The 22,764-nt window shown below is 36.9% G+C and overlaps 1 protein-coding gene across 4 annotated transcripts in view; it reads right to left on the bottom strand.

Annotated features, from left to right (window-relative positions):
* Window positions 1-1,377: 1,377 nt before the first annotated feature.
* The window catches only part of PPP2R5E (protein phosphatase 2 regulatory subunit B'epsilon), a 77,417-nt gene continuing 56,030 nt past the window's right edge, over window positions 1,378-22,764 (bottom strand). For 3 of the 4 annotated variants that reach the window (XM_040600683.1, XM_040600684.1, XM_040600686.1), the window contains 11 exons: window positions 22,484-22,585; window positions 20,302-20,394; window positions 15,739-15,869; window positions 15,593-15,652; window positions 14,855-14,963; window positions 13,828-13,881; window positions 13,680-13,730; window positions 12,514-12,633; window positions 11,265-11,392; window positions 8,552-8,653; window positions 1,378-5,918 (listed from right to left, as the gene is read on the bottom strand). In XM_040600683.1, the coding sequence (XP_040456617.1) occupies window positions 5,819-5,918; window positions 8,552-8,653; window positions 11,265-11,392; window positions 12,514-12,633; window positions 13,680-13,730; window positions 13,828-13,881; window positions 14,855-14,963; window positions 15,593-15,652; window positions 15,739-15,869; window positions 20,302-20,394; window positions 22,484-22,585 (1,050 nt within the window). In that variant the 3' untranslated portion in view covers window positions 1,378-5,818. The remainder of the gene's footprint in view (window positions 5,919-8,551; window positions 8,654-11,264; window positions 11,393-12,513; window positions 12,634-13,679; window positions 13,731-13,827; window positions 13,882-14,854; window positions 14,964-15,592; window positions 15,653-15,738; window positions 15,870-20,301; window positions 20,395-22,483; window positions 22,586-22,764) is intronic. The other variant, XM_040600685.1, reaches the window with a different exon arrangement.

Below are 22,764 nucleotides of genomic sequence, written 5' to 3'. Positions count from 1 at the left end.
AGGGCAGGGAACAAAACCAGAAAAACAGTAAAAGATAAAGTTTCAGTATGACAGTTTTTATGTGCTGGAGACCCCCAGGAAAAGCTGCAGTCACCACTCAGCAAGGGGTTAGTACGTTTTCTTTCAAGTTATTTACTAACAAATTCAGGATATTCACTTTGGTTTTAGCGCTTAATCTGTAAAACCACAGATAGTTGTGAACTTACAATGCAAGACTTGGTCTCAGTTTCTGTTTTAAGACCCAAGCTACTGCTTCACCATACAGGGAAGCAATAATTGAACACAGACTTGGGAACAGCCTTTACCTGCACATGAAACTGCTTTTGTAGGCCACCGACTTGTGACACAGGGTCCAAACCTAATGTAAGATAAACTAGGCACTCTGCTGTTATAGGAGAAACCAAAATATTCCTGAGAAGGGAAGACAAAACCAAAAAATTAGCAAGGCAATTATCAATACCAAAAGTAGGAAACCAAGTTTTCAATGCCAATCCTTTAAAGCTTGTTTTCTAACTTGCAAGTACTGAAAACAAATCCTACCCTGAAGGCCAACTTACTGCATGTTCTCATCTTTTTTTAAAAAAAATTGTTTTAGAAAATACTTGCCTGAAGAGACACAAAGTTGTAAAGTGATGTGAATATTGTATAACAAGTATTTAAAGAGATCTGTGATAATGAGCTCTTCTAACAAAGGCACATGAGATCCAACTGTTGGAAGATTAATTTGGAAAAAAAATCAAAAACGGAAGGAATTTTTTAAGAATTAGGTTCCTGGAATAATTCATGTAGGAAACTGTATTTTAACACCAGTAGCAGATTAAGTCAACCCAACTTTACTGCAGCATCCGTATCTACTGCGCTTCTGCTAAACCCGCTGAGCAGCACTGCCCCTTACCAGGCTCTATCCGTGGTCTCTCCAGGTCTCCCCCACGTACTTAACAGCCTCGAGCCTTTCTCTTCGCTTCCAAACTGCAGGGCAGGGCAGCACAAGGACCGAAACAGCAGAATGATGCTATAAAAGAACAAGTTCCTTCACCAGCTGCAAAGTTTAAGGCTCAAAGGGTTTATGAAGAACCCCGTGTGGCTCTAACGCCTCTTTTCTGTATCCACCGCTCTTTGCCTCCCTCACAGGCTGGGCTGTGTGCAGTACAAGGATGCTCGTCCGCATAGAGGATCTTTAAAAAAAATAAATTTAAATGAAAACTGAGCATTTCTACGGTAATTCTGGCAGCAACTTGTATTACCACCTCATTGTTTGGGTTTGTTTTTCCTCAGATACCTGCTCTTATATTCAATACATGCAAGGGGGTAACTAATCGCTGAAGTTGACCGCAGTTTAGATGGGGGGAGGTGGAATAAAAAGCCAAGCACCTGGAAAACACTTCATTGCTTCTTTATTTAGATGCGCCCGCAGTACAGAGCCTCTTGAGCATGTGCAAAAGAGGAAGATTACACATTTATAGCTGGGAGCACCATTGAGTTCGAGTTTCTTTGATACCATTTTTAAGAAAGTAAACTATTTCCAAAGAATGACATCTGAATCCAAGAGCTTAGACCTGCTTGTACTTTATCCAGAGGTGGAAGGTATTCTTCTTTTATTATTACTTCGGTGTAGAGTAGAAGACATTTTCACAGTCTGGTTGGACCAGTCTATATATTTTCATATGCACCTTTTAATATATATAAAAAATGTTTCATCTTCCCCCCTACCCACAGATAGTTAAATGCATCTAAATTTAAAAACAGTAATGGACCAGAGCATTCCTATGGGGAAAAATGAACTTTTGCTGCCCTCTCCTGCTTAAACAATGAAATGCTAAAATATTAAGATCTATGAACCTAATGCTAGCCTTGAAACAAAAAGCATGACAGGTCATTCGCTATACTACAATCAAAAATAGGACAACAACAAGAAATGTATCAGTACTATTTATATTTGAAAACTCCTCATTGTTACATGAGGTTATGAATACAACATATTTACAGTAAGTGATCCAAATAACAAAAATTTGTATTCAGAGAGGTCATGATAAAATGCGTATGCTTCTGTGGATGCGAAGCAACACTTGGATAAAAGTTTTCAATCAAAATTAATTCCATTTTGTTTCAAGATACGGCTTCATAGACTTCAAAACAGAATACTGGGCTATACAAAATCTGCTGCACATACCAACTAGAAAAACTATTTTGTGGCTCACTCCAGAGCTGCTAAGGGAAGCAGGTGAGCCAAAAATGAAAAAAGCCACATGTAAACAAAAACATTCCTCAACCTTGAGCATTGTCACCTTCGTCTTGTTTTAGGGCAACTGCTTTGGGATGGTATTGTTACACAATTAAGAGAAAAGGCCATCTTTGTTTTCCAAGACAGAAATAAAAGCAAATTATTTCAGTTTTACTTGGGAAGAGAAGAATCTAGTCTTTCCCCTTCCTCACAAAACAATAAAGAGGTTTTTTAAGCTCCTAATGCATTTTCCTTTGCATAAGGAGCATGAGAGCCTGAGGCTGTACTTACGCACATTTAAGTACAGCTGCTGCATTTCTTACTCAAGCAATTCTTGGCTCTAACACCCTTGATTTTTCCATATATAGGAGGAGATAAAAAAATAAATCAAATCCTTTTATTTATGCTAACAAAACCAAGATTAAATTTACTGTAACCCCGCTAGCGAACACTCCAATGGCATTAGAATACTTTTATTTAAAGCATTCCAACCTTTGGAAGAGAGACAAAAAACACTCAAAAAGCAATGAAAGGAAAACAATAAGACTTGCAAGATGAAGAAAGCAATGTGTGCCCAATTTAAAGTATATGAGAGGAACTTTTACAGTTGTTCTATCCCCACGACCTGATGCAATGCCCTAGTATTGAAAATGCAGCTCTTTCCTTTTACCAGAGAGCAACCCTTTCTCCTGAAACCAATATGGCACAGGATACGAGCGACCACCCAACAACTGCTGTACGAGCAGTTAACAAAAACATTTACACAAATAAGGTAGTTTCTGGAACTCAAAAAGCAAATGAAAGCATAATTAAATAGACGCACTGATCACACTTGGGCCCATACGCTGCCGCCGCCTTTGCCTACAACTCCAGTGGGTACCAGTGGGAGCTCTGCAGAGCGCCAGGGCATCGCATTTGGATCGCGGCAAACAGTGGATCCCGGGGGTACGGTCGTATCACTGTGGCAAGTGCTTCTTCATGTACATTGCACCGTGCAACCTAGTGTCGTATCAGCCTTTTAGAGTCAAGTGACTAATATCACATCGTCTCATTCACTTAAAAAGAAACATTCCTTCTCGGAAGTGATAAATCATCTATAAACTTTAGATACTCCCCACTATCCCCACATCAGAGGTAACATCAGAGGTTAACAAAATATTGCAACCCATCAGGTTCTCATCAGTTTTGTATGATCAACACCAGAATATCATGTCAAAACCAAAAATAGTTATGAACAAACAACACTCACCTAAACTCTAAGTACAGGACAAGGTGCTTTTTCTAATTTCATATTGTTGTGTTTTACTCCACCAGGTGGAAAATATTAATCTTTTCTTCCTGCATTGCATTCTATCTCAGTTTTTCACAATTGAACATAGTCTTTGAGCATGAATTTAAGTCCACCCTCTCGTAAAGCAAGATCATTTCACACAGAAATCACACTAGCAAGTATTTTTTGGTAACAGAAATGAAAGACTGTCAAAATCAATGGGCTAAGGGATATGATTTGTTATAAATTTATTTAATCTTCAGTATTTCAGCTTGCACCTTTGCTTCAGCACTTTAAAATAAAATGTTTCAACTATGACAGTAACTGCCCAATTTACATTGCGTCCCAGTCAATGTTCTTAAAAGAAGCTCATATTAATCCCACTAAACCATGTTGTGTTTGGTGTTGCATAAGACTAGTTCCACGTTTGTTTTTTTCAGAATTAACAGTGTCAAGTTTTTACAAAATCGTTGTTCACAACATTTGTGTGCGCAGACCCAGGAATACAAACTGTGACCTGATAATCCTGAAACAGTCAGTAGTCTAGGAGGGAATTCTTTTTTACCTCTTTTCCACACCTGAAAACAAGAAAACTTCAAGTCCTACTGTATATTTAAATGGTAGGAATAAAAATATACAAGCTTGTATTTATACTGTATTTCTATCAATGGCAACAGGTCATAAATTCATGTTTGCAACTATCACAAAGACTCATGAACACCAATTCAGTTTTATACTGTAAATACTGCTGGATTGATGGTTTAGGATTATCAATTCACTGTTGTCATACGTCTATAACAGTTCAAAAGCATCCTGGAGAAAAATCCTGAAACACATACCTTTCGGTATATAATAATGCAACTGCATTAGCTAAATATATACTGTACATAAGTCTTATCAGCATTTTACCTACCAAAGATGTAAGATTCCACTTTCAAATACAAAGCAGATAGCCAATAATGTATACTTATAATACAGCCCTCTTTCGTTGTTTTTGTGTTTGTTTTTTTTTTCTTTTGTTTTAAACAATTTGGTCACAATGCACCTTTGATATAAAAGCATTTTAAACTTTATTATTAATACTCAGAACATTAGGATTTCCAGAATTTTTTTCAGTAGCATTTGTAGAACCTCTTTTGGTAACAAATACAGTAGTTAGGAATGAGCATCCAGATGAGAATGCAGAAGTATATTATCCAGAATCCTTTCCAGCTAAGACCATAGGGCTAGTACTGTGATGAGTAATAGTACTAGAACCACAAAAACACTACAGTATGTTTCTTAGAGGCTACATCCTCTTTTGCTGGAACACTTTATAAATACATATTAAAAAGTAAGGCAACAACTCCAAACAGTCCAAACTGCTATCTCAACTCGATTTCCAATTAGATCCATAACCACTGGAGATCAGTTTCATCCTTGCACTGTTTAGCATTTGTCTTTATTCTTTCAAAATGGTCGAATAAAAACATACTGTAATAATTTAGCAATTAGTATTTCTAAAACAAGTTCCGTATGTGTGTCCAATGCCGCATCACTAATACTGGTTAGGTACTGAAGTCCAGGGTGTTACCACTGCCCATTTTTAAAGGATTGTGGACACAAATTTGGATTTGCAATAAATAGGTGCATGAATCCAAAGCTCCCTTTACTACTATGTTTATCACCTACTTGTTTTTTTTTTAACTCCTAATGTTCAAATTAAGGAAGCACCAGAGACAGCCTGGTACTAAAAAAAATGCTCACACCAGTAAACAAAACTTTTATTCAGGACCTGTGTTTTTCAGGGCCCTGATCTGAATGGACATTCAACTTATGAAGATGTGCAAAAGGAAGAAAAGTCAAATTACAGTAAAGTTATCCAGAGAAGGAGGATGTTACACAAACTCATAAGGAAATGACAGTCTTTTTTCTCTTTTACTATAAATACACTTAACAGTTTAGCAGAAAGACAAGCTAAATTTTAAGATTGTTCACATTTGAAAGTTGTATTATACTCTCTGCTAACGATAAATAAGGAACAGGTCCTCACAATGGAATTCGACATCGCAATTTTCATCAACAGATCTTTGAAGACTGGTTTTAAAGAAGGGTCAAAACAATGACTATGTTTGCAAAGTTCTGAGAAGTCCATCTGCTGTCCAAACTTTGGATTAAAGTCCTTATTTTTTTTCCTTTACTTAGAGACAGGTATATACAGTGCTGTTGTAATAATGAAACAAATGTGAAATCTACTGTAAAGTTGCACAATACAGAAAACTGTTGCTCCATCTTCTACTACATAAATGTGTGACTCCACAGGTTAATAATGCTGTTTTGTTTTTGTGTTAAGTTGGAATTATTCCATCACGTCTAAGACCTCTCTTTAATTCCAAATCCTCCAGTTTTTTCCACAGTTCTTCACGCTCTTTCTCTTTCTTCTTCTCACTGATAGATGAAATAAGACAAAAAGTTAGCAGGACAGAAGACTATAGAATATTTATGTTAAAAAATACAAAGTTGACATTAATTAGCAGCACTGATTTTGTTGAACACAACTTCAATTTTCCTAATTTTTCTTTCTTTCTTTTTTTTCCTTTTTGATACCTACCATCAGTATCACTAAACGAAACAGTACGGAAACAACATAAACCAAACTGAACAAAGTGACAGCATTCATAGACACTCATTTGTAATGCAGAAGAAAAAAATGGCAGTGGACATCTGCTATGGAACAAATATGTCATGATTATAAAAAATTACATTTCAGGACCAACTTACATTTAATTATTTTCAGATTTATTTATTTAAGGAAGGTATTTTTTTAATCATACATATAACAGGCACTTTCTAGAACAACCATTCCCTTATTCTTTTAGAACCACTATTCTGACTTATATTGGCTGGTCACTTTCATACAGCTTAGGTACCAGCCAAGGGGAAGTTCAAGCTACAAGACGTGCCTTTTGTTCAGTGACTTACTCATTTTCCTTAGCAAATTCCTACAAGATCTACATAGCATCTCCTTTAATAACAGACTTTAATGGCTGATTTGATAAAATTGAACAGCTAACCTAACATTTACTTTATCTGCGTTATTTGCTTTCTGAACTTCCTGTCTCTGTCATAGCTTGCTTTGAATAAACTTCCTTGACACAGCAAGGTACAAAATGGTTTCAATTCCTATTACCTTACCTTTTAGTTTCAGATGAAATGGAAATCTAACAGTTATAGAAATACAGATTCTCTGCCAGTCACAGAAAAGAATTCTTGAAAAATATTTCAGCAGCTTAGAAACATCCCTACACATCTTGATTCAGTCCAAATGCCAATATCTGGTTCATTTATTTGAAACTTTAATTTCCCAAGAGTATTTAAAATGTATAAAAATACAAAAAGCTTTCAGATAAATCCCTGACAAACAGTAAAGAAGAAGGAGGAAAAAAGGGCCCACCGTCACTAGAAAGTATTTAAAATTAAATACAAAAAAGTGAAATAGCCTGACATTTTCAGGCTACTTACCGTATTTATCTTCTAATCATTAAGAAATATATGCCTGCTTACCTAAAAGACTATCAGAGGATGATCACCTCAGCCAACTTACCTATTTGACCTATCAGTCATTAACATTTAACATATTTCTCCTCAAGCTTTAAGTGGTCTCAAAGCTGCCCTTTTGAAATATGATTTCATTAAGATGCCAAAGATTTTCTGTAATCGTTAAGGTAAAAATCCCAGTTTATACATTAAGGTATTTACATGTTTTAAAATGGTAAGTAGTAAATAAAAATGGTGAAATGGTTAGCACCAGCCTTGGTGTGAGATACAACATCAGTAGGTTCAAGAAAAATTCTTTGTGCATTTCGGTCAATAAACCCTACCCCTTATCCAGACACGGGACATACCACTACGGTACCTGGTCCTGTTAAGAGCAGAGTTCCTCACCTTAAGAGGCAAAGCGCAGTCACAAATTGGTTCAAGTCACTGAGCTCCTCAGCAAATGGCTGGGTTAGATGACCATCCCTAAGATTCTCTGCCTCTTCTGCTAGAAAACCACACAGTGTTGCCTCAACTGCACTAGCAGATTAAGCCTTATTTATCAACACCTATTCAGAACTGATCTGGCAAGGTGCATCCAAGTCTCTAAAAGTAAAATACTGTATTAATGAACTAACTTATTAAATGTAGATTATTTTTTTGTGTGTATTAAACTTTTTTTCTTACAACAGCGAAGCTGAACACAAGGACAGTGTGACTCTGGCCACACAATTTAAAAAACGTGGCCTCCAGGAGACTTCACAGGCCATAGAACCTAACAAAGTCTAAGCACATACAGTGCCCTTTGCTCTGCCTGAGGGAACCCCGAGTCACAGAAAAGGCATGACTTAAATGAAATTGCAAACTGTTCCTCAAACTTCCTCAAGTTTCCTCACTGTTTTCACCTGGCACTTTGGATAAGCTGTAACTTTTGAGAAAAGATGCTGCACTATAATTGGAAAATGAAAATTAAGGAAAATACGAGAAAAGACAAAAAGCATTTTACTAGGGTGGAACTAATGTTCGTATGAGCGGTGTATCTAATGGAGCCATCATGCTAGAAGACTCAGACACAGCAAGACCTCTGAATAAGATATGAAAGAGTTGAGAGATGTCTCTTTGCTTTAAGGTTACATCTAGCCTACGAACAGTAGTTTGGAAAATCAAATCTTAGGGTTTTCCCTCATGTCTCTTTCCAAACCTCAGTCTAACTTTTTTGAAGCCTTTAAGTAAAGTGTTAATCTTTAAATCCTTGGTTTTCTTTTACTATTGAAGATCTTGATACATTTAAGTCTTTTGGAATGCAGAGTCAAAAGAAATTCCATGAGGAATACAGATTCCCAGCAATGCAATGGATACTGTATTTCACAAGGGGTAAAAGAACAACCTGTGCATCATATTATCTTATATCTTGCAAAGGAAAGCTAAAGAGCATGCAAGGGGAAAAATGAGGCATTGCATCTATGCAACTGCATCTGAGTGTAAGGGAAAAACTAAACAGCAGGCCTTATGCACAGCTGACAAAAAAAGCTTTAAAAAGTTACCGCTGACGATCTGACTTGTAAGTGGCTGTCAGCTCGTCAAACATGGTGCTGTTCATTTCCATAAATGCCTTCAACACATTGTAGACTAAAGCCACAATAGCCCTGTGAAACATTAAAAAAAGAAAAAAGAAAGGAGTTTATTAGTTTCAGGTAAAACAAACGTGAAATAAACGTGTCTTCTCTTACCAGCATTTCTGCAACCGGTTCTGCTCTTGCAAATATGATAATGTAAATTCTTTGATTTCAGTGAAACTACTTTTGATTAACATATTTAAAGGTGAGAATCAGCCTTCATGTCTCTACTGACTACTTAAATGGAGCAAACCAAAACTCCAGGGTAAAAGGTAACAACAGAAAGCTATTACATATAACTATAGACGACTCTTCCCTCACGCTGTGGAGCAATTCTGAATGCAACTCCAGGGATTCAAATCATCTACGCTGGCAGGAAGAATAGAATTTAAACACAAAATAGGAGTGATTCATATTTCCTTATAATTTTTCTATGAAGCTGAATATTCAGTGCATCTATGCAAAATACAAAGCTGTATGTCAAGAGTGATTTCCTTGTACTCATATATATTTCATATTCACTTTCACTTTGGTACAGTAAAAAATTCTTAAAACCCCATAAATCCTTCAGATGAGTGGTGCAGTATCTGTGTAAAATGGTGTGTGTGTGTATACATACATATTAAAGAATGAAAACTTATGCATTTTATATATATATATATTTATTTATATACATACATATAATATTATATATATATATATAATGCCTATATATATATATATAATGCCTATATATATATATATATATATATAATGCCTGCCTACTCTGCTTATTGCTGTTCCTGACCTTTCCCGAGAGCCAGTACACACCACTGTTTATTTGAATTTAAGTTGCTTAATTGCATAAAACAGGACAGGCGTGATCTGTTCATTACAGGAAGAAGTTATGTAGAATAATAATAATAATAATAATGATTTCAAAAAAAGCTTCAAATGCATTCTGTCCCACAAAGGTTCAAAAAAGGTAGCATCCGCTTACTCTTTTACACTATCTGACTGGACAACTAACGTAAAATATACTAGAATTTCCAAAGTAAGATGGGCCTGCCAACAGCCTGATTATCTAAGGGTCAAAATTCCTTCCTGGCAGAGTTGAAGATAAAGAAACTACAAAGCAACTGAAAAGGGAGAAGGCAAAGAATCAATCTAAACAACTTCCAAAGAATTTGGAACAGGTTATCAATCGAGAGATCCCAGTTCTTGATCCACTATGATGGTCATCATGCTTACACACGGGGCTGCTTAAGAAACAGCTCTTTAGCCGCAAGGCAGTGAATCAGCATTTCAGGTGTCAGAAACCTTTGGAGCTAATGTATGTATCAGACAAACCATGTGCCATTTCCCACACACCTCTGTCTGTCATTCACCTCTTCCAACAAACTTCCTTCTTTGTTGCCTACATTTAAAAACGTGCTTATAAATTTGGGCAGGAACACGGGCAGGTTGGAGAACAGTAATGTGGTACCCTGGCGAGGGGCTTTCTACAAGGGCCTGTAGGGATAGGACAAGGGGGAGTGGCTTTAAACTGGAAGCGGGCAGATTTAGATTAGATATTAGGAAGAAATTCACTACGAGGGTGGTAAGACACTGGAACAGGTTGCCCAGAGAATTTGTGGATGCCCCATCCCTGAAAGTGTTCAAAGCCAGGCTGGATCTGATCTAGGGGCAGGGGTGCTGGAAATAGATAATCTTTAAGGTCTGTTCCAACCCAACCCATTCATTCTGTGATTCTACTACGCCACGGAAAGTGTCTTTTTGTCACTCGCATTGGTTACAGCTTTCCAATAGCATTAGCTTCGTCATGTAAGCATACAAACTTGAGGGTTTAGCTAGGTACAGAACAAAAAGACTAACGTCTAAAAAGACAAAATATTTTACGAATACTTTACAGTAAGGTCTTAAAGCAACTGGGACCTGAATGTAATACAGCTCATTAAAAATACTGGGTTTACTAAACGGTAATCACCTTGACTTAGAAAACCTTTTCAACTAAACTATAGATTACATGGCATCTAACTGCAATAATATTTTTCATTAAAACCCTTTCTACTAGATCATTCAGTTTAAAAATAAAAATGTCAAATTAACAAGATATCAATATGAAGCAACTGGTCAATTACTGTGCATAATAGAGAACAGCTGTATTTAAATAAATTTAGAAAAAGCAACCTAGTGTAAGAATATGATATCTATGATTCATAAACATTTAGAAAAATGCCAGTACCAGAAGCATCGGTCCCATCCATGATACAGCCACAAAGCTTTATTAATGCCAAGCAATATTCTTCCAGACAATTTACAATCTGGCTTAAGACATTAACCAGTTTATAAAAACCGTGTAGGCAAAACACTTGATGAGCAACACTTTTTCTTCAATAACAATGTAACATCTAATTTCCCTTTTTTCCAACTTGTGAGAAGGTCTATTTTTACCCCATAAGGTAGTGATTTTTGTAAACATACCAGATAATTAAAAACATTTTGAGACAAGCTCAAATATAGACTAATTTACATTGGCATTAACAGAGTTGCACCTGCTCATACCAGCTTTGGGTCTGGATCTCTTCCATTCAGCTGACATTCCCTAAGTTTATCAGTGGTATGTCAAATGGTAAGATAAAGTGTAATGGCAAAAACTTACGGATTCCAGTGTTCTTTAGAAATCCTATAAAGACTGGAAAACATGATGGGAAGTATAACATTTGAATTCTCTTCTATCAAACTCATGATGTATTCGTTATTCCAATAATACAGTGCTCTTTCGGCCACCTTTGAGTCAAAAGAATAAAATATTAACAGGAATTCAGATACCTATAATTCTGTAATTTTCTGAAGGAAAAACAAATCACAGAAATTTCACAAAGATAAATTAACAGGTATCGTTTACTTTGGAATTAAAACTCTAATCAGTAGTATAAGAAGCATTAATGGAATTAAGTTTTAATTCCATAATTCAGATCCCACAGCATCCACTCTCTCTTTCCCTGAGCAATATGTTGTTACTCAGTGATGACCAGGTGCAGACACTGCATTAACGCTGCAGCTGTGGAGAAGAAGAGAGAGCAGCCAGACTTCTCATCACCCCCTTCCCTCACTGCTGTGACTGCAATCGGAAGGAAAAGAGCTGTGCTGGGATACCAGAGGAAGGAGACAGGGAAAGGCCCAGTAGCTGGGTTGAATAAGGGAGGAGAGATCTTAAGTGTGGGGAAGGTATCAGTGATAATAATCACCTTGGGGAGGAGCTGGGGGAGGGGTGGGGGGTGGTCAGAAGGGAAAACACTGATCTAAATTATGCTGAAAACAAATGTAGTTCAAGGAAGAGCGAAAAACAGTCACATCTGCCTTTGTGCTAAGATGCATCACCTAGCTTAACATAAAGACACTACAGGCCACGAATCCTGTCTCCTCTTGACATACGATTCAATTTAAATCCTGTTTGTTCCCCTTCTTCCCATACACAATGTGAAGAAAACAGGCTATGGGTTCTATCACCTCTAATACAGAGGGAAGTAAGCAGGAAAACAAGAATGCTGCACAATACTGCCCTAAAAAAAAGGGAACAAATACATCATACGTGGTCTATCGGTCCAAAGGCCATATGATGAGTACCTGTCGCCTACAGTCAGAAGGGCTCAAGTCTGCTTGGATACAGTTTAAGGCCTTATGTGGCTCAGAACAGCAAGTGCTGTGCTGTCACCCCTGGCACATCTAACAAGTTATTCATGGACCTCAAAACTAAAACTTCCACTGCAACATACCCTCTTCCATAGAAATCCAGAAGACAAGTAATTTAAACCACATAACATAAAATACTATTTACATTTGGGGCAGCATTATGTCTGAAATTGAGACTACACATTCCTATACAAGCAATAAGCTTTACCACTGACCTGAAAATGAGGGCTAGAGACACACTTGGCAATTTGTTTAAACAAGGGTTCCTGGATTTTGACAAATTGTGATGGTTCAATTACATCCAAGATTTCCTCCAGCTCTCCTAGGAACATGACCTAAAGACAAGGAAGGAAGCATTAAATATAAAACCTCTGAATAATCTTAATCAGCACAATGCTGTTAACCCTCCAATACCACTTCAGGGAAAAATGGAAGCCTCATTAGCTCAGCAAGACCACCTCTCAAAAAATGCCATCAGTTCTACCTTTAGCAGCTTCCGGATTCAGTCTCTCAAAAGAAGGAAGATGAGCATGTGCAAGTGCTGTATTTAAAGTACTCCTTTACAACAAAACTCAGAATTGCACCAGTATATCCATGCTGAAAACCTAGCCTCATACAAAGAATTGTCTGGAAGAAATGCTTTACTGTGAGGGTGGGTGGTGGGGCACTGGCACAGGCTGCCCAGAGCAGCTGTGGATGCCCCATCCCTGGGGGTGCTCAGGGCCAGGCTGGATGGGGCTTGGAGCAACCTGGGCTGGTGGGAGGTGTCCCTGCCCATGGCAGGGGGGTGGAACTAGAAGACTTTTAAGGTCCCTTCCAACCCAAACTATTCTGTGATTCTATGCATTTGGCCAAGGCTTAATACTTTATTAACTAAGGAGAGTCTCTTAATTTTACTTCATTTTTGGAAGCAATATTCAAAATACTGGGTTTGCTGTGCCACAGAATCTCATTAGGGAAACTCAGATTTGCATCAAGTTTGAAATTAAAATGCAAAGGTCTAACTGCATCTTTTACATGTTTAGCAGGTAAATGCCAGACAATAAAATATCTTTCATCCTCCCTGGAAAAATACTGGCCTTATGTATAAACTATTCCAAATCTAACAGTTTTCCCATTTATCCTCAACTATCCTCCTTTCTGAAACAAAAAAATTCTCTGCAGATTTTGTGAATAGAAATCACAGTTATCAAACTTTTCTCTTCATAGTCAAAAACATCCAAAGAAACTGAACTGAAGTATGGAGAATCACTTAGAAGAATTAATACCAAGATCCACCACAGCATGTGCTATGTACCTGGGAATAGCTAAAGATTCCCTGCCTATTTTATCATAGAACAAAATAACTCTTATGTTTTGTTAACAGTAGCATATCACTCACCTCTTTCTGACTGCAGGTTTTTGGCCAGAATTTCATTAAACCTCTAATAACCTAAATTAGAAGGTAAAAAAATTTAGATTTTTTACTTTTCTTTCAAAAGGGCAAGCCATTTATGATACACAAAAAAAAGTATTAAAGAAATATTTACTGGTTCTGTGAGTGAGGGGTCTTTCTCCAGAAACTGTACTATGCAATACGCCAGCTGTGAAGCAGTAAAGATTTAAGAAAATAAAGTTAGAATGTTTCTATGAAGAAATCACAAAGAAACATTATTTTTTTTTAAAGAGAGACTCAAGGTAAGATGCTATAAAGCTTTCTCAAATGGCATCCGATTTTAAACTGAGATGCATAGTTTGCACTGTGCAAATCCACTCAAAGTTCAGTTAAAAAACCCAACAGAACACATTCTAAAAAAACCTAGGGTACAAAGTAGCATATACAACAAAAATCAGAGCAACTCGCAATTCTAGATTGAGTCATACAACCAATGTTTTGAAGCTTCTGTTACTCTCTGAAACTGCGTCTTTTTACACATTTTACAGATCAACAAAATAATGAAAACTCTTGCAAGATGAGCTGACACAGCTAAAACCTGGAATAACATATTCAGAAAGCACAGTTTTATCAGCATAAAAAAGCCTGCACTATCTGAAAATCAGAGAAAAAGGCAACAGGTATCACTTATCAGAGGAAAAATTATGTCATGAAAGCTGAATGTATAAAAAGATGTATGAGAGCGTAAATGCAGTATTAAGGAATCTGCAAGGGAGAATGTTAAGGATTATGCAAAAATGTGGGTATTAGTATTTGGAAAGTTGCCAGGGTGAAGAAGAGCCTTGACAGCACAAGACTAAGGAAACCCAAACATCCTCCTGGGAGAGGGAATGGGAAAGGCAGACTTGTGAGAATGAAAAAATAGCAGAGAGGAAAACCAAAAGAGAGAATTTAACTACTGAACAAAATCCTCAGAATATTACAGATGTATGTCACACTTCTAATTATCTAATCAGAACAGAAGCAAGACATATATCATAGAAATCATATTTAAAAAAAATCTATTGCATGTTTTCTACATTTTGAAAACTTCCCCCCACCTTTTATGTGCTACACAATTAAATGTCTAAAGGAACCTTATATCATTCTAACTCAGCAGAAAATATTTTCACAATTTCTACCTGTGCATGGAAGAGGGATAAACTCCTGACAGTATGTAAAGGGATCAGCACCTTCACCAGAAACTGTTTATGCTCTGCCTTAAGAGGTAAAGCAAAACCATTGATAATACTAGAAATTAGAAGAGAAATATTTGTTAGTGTTATCATCACAGAAAACATTCTTGAGGTCTGAACAAGCACTTTCTACATTAAAATAATTTGACAGTCAGTACCTGTTTACAAAGAGCAGGCTTGTACCATTTGTAAACAGGTGCTGACTTTTCTCCTGCTTTATATTAGCAGTGTAGTATATATCTAGGTAGCAATTCAGCTCTGACTTAGGAATAATCATAAGAACAGCTGCACAAACCTGTTGCCAGATAAGACTGTCTATGTGGTCTGTACATTCATGTAAGCAAGGTGTTCTTGAGTAATTAACTTACCAGAATTTAACTTACTCAAAATATTCACACTGTTAGTGTGCTAACAAACGTAAAATTCTGCAGCATGTAAAGATGAAGTGCACAAAATCTAACACACACACACACAAAATCAATCCAAAACTTTTGGCTGTAACTTGCATCCAGTTATATACTCTTGGCAAAGATGTGACAGACTTGCATGTGAACTTAAAATGAGCATGTGCACACATCTGTTTTCAGAATCAGGGCTTATAGTAATACTTTTTCCGAATCCGACGCTATTCTGACATGTCCAGAAAGGAAGTTTGAGATAGGTAATAAATAAAGACTCATTTACCTTCCTAAAATTTCCAACAGTTCAGCTACGCCATTGAAGTGTTCAGTTTCATAAACAAATCTAAAAAAAAAGAAAAGTTAAATATAAGTAATAGACCAGTTTCCTAAAATGTTCATAAGCAAAAAGTACCTTCTTCCACAACTTACCGTAGAAAAATATTATTAATCTGTTTTCGGATAAATGCTCTAAGACCCAGAAACTTGCCATAAATTCTGTGCAAGACTGTTTTTAGGTAGTCTCGTTCTCGAGGGTCCTCACTGTCAAACAGCTCCAACAGCTGTGTTTAAAGGAAAAACAGAACTGAAATAGTAGATATTTAACAGGTATAACACACAGACTTCCATATAAAAGTTAAAATTCACGAAAGCACATGCATGTAAGAACATATCTGCGTTACCCAAGGTGTAGAAATACAGTATTAAAAAAATCTGCTGTAACCCCAGCACATCATCACGAAAATCAGTTTATTAATTTCCACTTCTGACATAACAAAACTTTGGAAATCTTCAAACAACTAATAAAAATCCTTCTCCCCAAAACAAAATCAATAAACTCCTAGATGCTGTCATATCTACAAAATAAGTTTGCCTCTTACCATCCAGCATTCCTTCACTCTGCAGAACGAAAATATCATCATTTGCTCTAATATTTTGTTCCAACAACATTGTGTGAAGGTCACATCTTTCACTTGTAATTTATATTAATGAGCTCTTAAGCCTTCCTAGGGATTGCATGGCCTTCACGCTGTGGAAAGACTCAATGGTGAAGTCTACGCACTGGCTTTGCTGTTACAGGATCTCCACCAACCACCACAAATGAAAGTATCAGGGGGAATTAATCCTCCAGGTTGAACAAAATGGTAACTTCAATATCCAGTTCAGAAAAAACAAACAAACAACCACAAAACAAAGCAAAAACCCCAACAAAACAACAGCAGAAACCTCACCTTTACTAAGTAACTCTTAAACAAGATTTTAAAACAGCAAAATGATTACGTGGTATTCAGTCAAAAGAGAACACCAGCTGGTGTCTTGTACAAAATCCATCCTGAAACACTTGACACCTGAAGTTGCCTCTAAGAATTAAGGCATGAAATGAGCAGCAGAAGTATCACCTGCAGACCTGTGTTCTATTCCCCTTGAATCCTCTACACAAAAATAAGAGCTTCCCCTGACCCCTTCTTCTTCATCTTTTTTGACACCACAACACTGCCTGTTCTGGCAGACATTTGGAGTAAGAAGGTTAACTTCATTTAAAAACCAAGCATACCAAACAACCAAGAAAATCCAAACCCCAAAATCTCCACCCCCTCAAATACACAGAAAATGGGGAAGTTCAACGTAGTAATCATAAGCGACCAGTATCTCTCTTGTATGAAAAAGAAATTAACTGTAAACCAGTACCAGTCTTGCAAAAGAAACGAAGACAGTTTGCCAAACAGGTCTTACAAATGTCTAAGATACTGTCAGAAAATTATTGCATGAATGGTAGAAAACAAAATTATCTCGGATTCACAAATAGATAAATTAAAAATACCTATTATAAGTAGCTACGTCAGTGTATGTATACCACCTGATCCCTGCTACACAACTTTGAGGAGGCGAAAAAGAAAAAAAAAAAGACAGAAAAATATGATTAAAGTTGTTAAACTGTCTGGGATTTTGCTTTCTAACATGCAGGTTTAGGACTGATGCACACATTTTTCATTATTTTGGATGTTTCTGTGGCTTGTAATGAGCTCCCACTATCTTTTCCTTGCAGTAAGAATCTGGTGGGAATTTCATGAGGCACTGATGAGGTTTGTCAGCTGCCCTCCAGAGGTTATAAACACATTGCTTTGTTCAATTAGGTCTACAGTTAAATAAATAAATAGTCACCTCATCCTTCCCCAAATAGCAAATTTCACCCAAAGACAGCAAACAGCTGGAAACACTTATGTTTTTAATTTTCTTACTGGATTGCTTTTAGGAGCAAAGTATTTATATTTCCAGTTCTCTTATACAGATCCTCTGTGGAAACGTTGCTGAACTAAGACTCAGTCTCCCATTTAAGAGACCGAGAGAGAATTATTTTGATATGTCCAATTTGTTGTCAGGTTTCAGCAATGAAGTCTTATTTTTATGGATAAGCTGTAAGAGTTCCACAATTTATGTGACTATTCTGACACTAAACTCACATAGAAAAGGGAAATAAATTTTCCAAAATAGCAGCCTCCATAACATAGACACTTGTGGATGTATTTGAATGGTATGTCTCTTAGCAACCACTGCCTACCATTTCAGGCTGCACAAGCAGGCTTTAGAAATGAACAGTTACACTGTTAAGTACAGAAATTTTATCAAAACATACAGCTTAAAGCCAGAAACACATCTGTATTGAAAAAAAAAAAAAAAAAAGGCAAAAAGCAAGCAAAGAAAAAGCTTGAAAAATGTCCATTAAAATAACTGTAACATTTTTTCATATAGGCATCCTTACTGCCAAGCAACACTTCATTAGTTCCTCAATTTTATAAAAATTAATTTAGACAGAAAGATGATTTCAAAGACTGTCACGCCTGTGTTATCAGTGTCGTGAAACACCAAACATCCTTAATGCTAAGTCACAAATCGGTTTCCCATGTAAGCGATCTGTAGTCGCAGATTCTTACAAGTTACTCTAGCCACACAACAAACACAGTAAGCAGCAGAACACCTCAGTTCCTATAGGCTAAAGAACTTTTTATAGAAAAACGTGAATTTAAAATTGACCCACTGTGTAGAGCAAAATATATTAAAATGCATCACCTAACCATGTGGCCAGAACTTAGGAATTCTTAGAATTCTTTTGAACCCTAATTGTTGTATCATACATTTTCAGATACTTAAGTTTTAAAAACTCTGATTTTCCTCCTTCAGCAGATACCATTCTTTTATTTAGTAGACTTAATAAAGGCTAACAGGATTCTAAAAAAATAAATAAATAAACCTTGGTTTAGACCCATTCTCCTGGGCCAAACTGTAAAGGTTTGAATGCCTTGGAAGGGCATGGGTGGGATGCCACCAGTCATGACCAAGTTCAGTTCAGCTGCACGTAACAGGAGCATCTAGGAATTATTTTCTCTCGATTTTGAAGTAGAACAAAAGCATTCCTTTAATGCAATCTGCTATATCTGAAGAAAATAAAACCAGTCCAGAAAAACCTGTCAAGAGCAATTACCCCCCCATGCATATTCTTACATTTCTACCAGGTGCTGGACAACCAGATGGCGCACCTACTTGTTCAAATCAGTATTTAGACAAACAAAAAGGAAACTGCACCATACAGGTTTGGCCCAGATGAAAACGCTCTTGTATTTAGAAGGTGGGAGAAGTAAAGACATAAATATATCCTACTGCTTTTGCACGGTGAAGAAAGTCCTGTGATATTAAGAAAGAAACTGAAGTCCCTTCTTTGAATCCTTTAATTTAAGGACAGAAATTGCTCTCTTCACTACATTTTTCAGGTATTCTTCATACAAATAATACACATGGGCAGCAAAAGCGCTGCTTCTATGGCCTGAGCACTACAGGGGAAAATAAAAGCTCTATGACAAAGGGGTGAGAGAAACATCTTCAGAAACGCTGAGTTTCTCCTGCCACTTTTTGGCTTTCATTGAAGTCTCAGCCCGCAAGGAAATTCCCTTTTCTAACTAAGTAGGATTCTTTCTAAATTTCCCCAATTTCAAAAGCAAGCTATGGACAGCATTAAACAGGAAGCTCTTTCTGACGCTGTGGCTAGACAAAAATTCACGGTGGAAACAGAAAACACAAGATAGGTCTATTCCCAAAAGCTGAAGACAAAAGTTGTAGCTGTGGAGTTTCCTGGCTTATCCCAGAAAACATCTTCCTTCAGCCATCTCTGTTCTGGTGTCTGTCAAGGCCTGGATGAAACTTCCTCAGTAAAGACAACCAGCTACTGTAGTTTCAAGTGAAATAACAAAGCACACCAGAAGCCTAGCTTGTACACAAGGAGGAGGAAGATTACATAGGTGTCAAATACCTGGCCACCAGCTGACCAACTGAGAGCAGCCATCTATTCCATTTACCCATAAAGATGGCCAGGAAAATGAAAGCTACACATTCTTTGCCAATGTAGTTTATTTTTGATGCTACTTCTTCTTCCCTGCTTTTAACAGAGGCTGAACTTTACATGGCCTTTTGATGTACTTCCTCCCTGACCACTGCTAGCATCACTGTTTTCAGTACTGTACTGGGAACAGGTTTGTCAATGAACTTCTGCCCCTGTTGCCAGCTCTCCAGCAGAGTCAGAAGGGAGAAATATTCTCCTATTCCAACAGAAATATTTTAACGATGTTAAGACACATTAAAACTGGTGCTTAAGTAGTCTATCTAGATAGCAGCATTTTTAAACTACTCAATAGTAAACCTTTCATTTTTCAACAGTTACTGTTTCGGCTCCCTCTCATAACCAGTAAGTCAAATGTTTTGATTCAGGTATCAAAACAGGAGACAAACCAACTATTTTATACATATCTACAGCAACAGAGACTGACATACAAACGCACAGACACATTTCCCCTACCTCCACAGACTGAAAACTTTCATTGTATATGCTTATTTGCAACACAAAAAGGCTAAACAAAGTTACACTTTCAAATTCTAAACAAAACCTTTTTAAAGACACTTTTTTCAAAAGCAAAATGAAACCTTAAAGAAAATGGATCAGCTTACCTGCAATACAAATTTCTGATCTATGTACTTTTTGGCAATGCTGGGCTGAAATTCTTGGCTTTCCAAAAATCGTATGAAAAACTCATATACAAGCTGCAAAAGAAATATCCATGACTTAGTTTATGACTTAATTACTCTTTATATTTTTAAGTATTTCCTTAAATTCTTTCGCTAGAAAATAAAATACTTATTTTCCTACAGAGCAAAAGGTTAAAAAAATGAAGAATATTTGCTTCTTTATCAAATTGCTATCTTAGTCAGAATTAATTACATGACCTTTTAAAGTTAGCTTTGCTTATTTAACTCCAATGAAAGACATTTCATCACCAAGAACAAGCACTGCCACCTCGTAATGCTTGTTATCATCTTGTAAAGCTTCCTAGAGTAATTGGAAAGCACATTTAAACTGCCCTCTGAACTGCTGAAGTCACATCAAACACAGCCATTACTATTCTGAAAGGGTTGGTGAAGAAATACTTAAATTAAATTAGGAAGTGCTTAAGAGTAGCGTTGTACTACAACATGAAACACAGAACAAGAATACAAACTGGAATTTATTCAGAAGTTCCTGACTTACTATGAAGACTAGCCTCAGAGCTAGAGAAAACCTGCTTACTTTCAAGAAATTCCATCTCTGCCTGAAATACTCAGCAGGACAGCAACAGACTTTTCATTCAGCAGAGAAAAAGAAGAGAATAAAAACCAGGCAAAAAGGAAGCAAAGTGAAACAGGGACTGTTGTGGCCTCGTAAGACAGCAACTCTGATCAGATGAGCAATTCTCTTTGCTGAACCTTTTCAAGAACAGCAGCCATTGAAAACTGTTTCCTTTCTGACTTCAGTGAGCATGATTATTGATACCGAAAAGGAGAAAGGAAGCTAAACTACATTTTAAAATAATTTTAAACCTTTACATGCAAACGCCATCATGCTCCAATACTGCTACTGCTGCTTTAAGTCAGTGCTCTCTGACTTCTAAGAAGCAGCAACAGGAAATCAAAAAGAGCGAGAGAAGTTTAGAAATATGACATGGAAAAAGTGACAGCTTACATAACTAACATTAACTTATCAGGAAATCAATTCCATCACCTTCTGACAAATACTTTGGTGCATTTCTTCCTGACAATGGTAAATTATCCACTGCCTAAGAAATTCCATCATTTCCATGTAAGTAATAACTTCTAAAACTACAGCACTAGCGTCAACGAACATAGGATAACTGACATGTATGCCTGTGCTGTTTCCAGGCAGGCAGAGCTGTTCAGAGCTGGCTTGAAGCTTTTAAGATTCTTATTTTTTGTGAAATTTAAATATAAATGAGGGATGAAACCTACATTTCAACAGATTCTGAATTTGAGAGCACAAAAGAGTGAAGCAAACTGCTCACATGCAAGGATTGTGCACACAACTGTCCACTAAAATCTTCATTTCAAGCTGAGGTCAGTCGTGTTCCTCTGCTTACAGAAAATCCCAGACCCACTAACTGTTACTCAGGCAAACTTCTAAATTTACTAGTGCTGTAAGCCATTGTCCTGACTAACACAGACAGGACCTGCATCTGTATTTTCTATAAGGGAATTTATTGCATTAGTATCAACAATGCTTCCTCCAAAATTAGTCGATGTTCTTTGTTCCAAACACCTCGTGTTGACACTTGAGGTACAGAGGAAGGGATGATAGCACAGCAGTGAGCATGCATCCCGCTACAAACACCTGAAAGCAAACCCTGACCCAGGAAGCGGAAGGAAGACTTGGGGATGTACCCTGTCATTCATTTTTCTGATCAGCTGCCAACACCTGTGTACTTTTCTATGCAAATTAACTACCCACGGTAAAGCAAAAGCGCTAGCCGTTATCATCCCCACAATGCTCTTGTTGAAGTTGCTGAAGAATACTTCTGCATCAGAGCAATTTGAAAGCAAAATAATTTTTAAATCAATGAAGGAAAATAAGAATATGAGGGACACCATCAACGCGACTTTGAAAGAAAGCTTCAACATTTTGCAAATTCCACGAAGTACGCTCCTGTGTTTGTAGGTCTATATTATAGACATGAACAGTATTAGTAAGCGTCAGTGTCTCACAGGCTAGTTCTGATTCATAGGTTTTTAAAAAAGCTGAGAAAATTATTAGATAAATTATGCAATGATAAGCATTTTTTTTCTGAAATAAATTATCAAAAACCTGTAAATGTGGCCATGATGCCTCCAAGGTGGGCTCATCTTCTTCAGGATCAAATTCATTGCTGTCACTAGGTGGGAGAGTTCTGAAGATATTGCAAGATACCTGAAAAGCAAAAGAAAGAATGATGAGATCGATTTTTCAGATAGTTGCTAGATTTCAGGGCTCTCTATGTCTATCCCTACCCTACCATCCATCGCATAAGCAGTATTTCTTTTGCCTGCTGTCTGACAAAGTCCTTCAGCAACAGTACAGGTCTAAGGAACCTGTCACTTTACAGACCA

The sequence above is a fragment of the Falco naumanni genome, chromosome 7 (genome assembly GCF_017639655.2).
Source record: "Falco naumanni isolate bFalNau1 chromosome 7, bFalNau1.pat, whole genome shotgun sequence".
Lineage (NCBI taxonomy): Eukaryota > Metazoa > Chordata > Aves > Falconiformes > Falconidae > Falco > Falco naumanni.
Note: the sequence above shows the minus strand (reverse complement) of the source record. Positions and strands in the feature narration are given on the sequence as shown.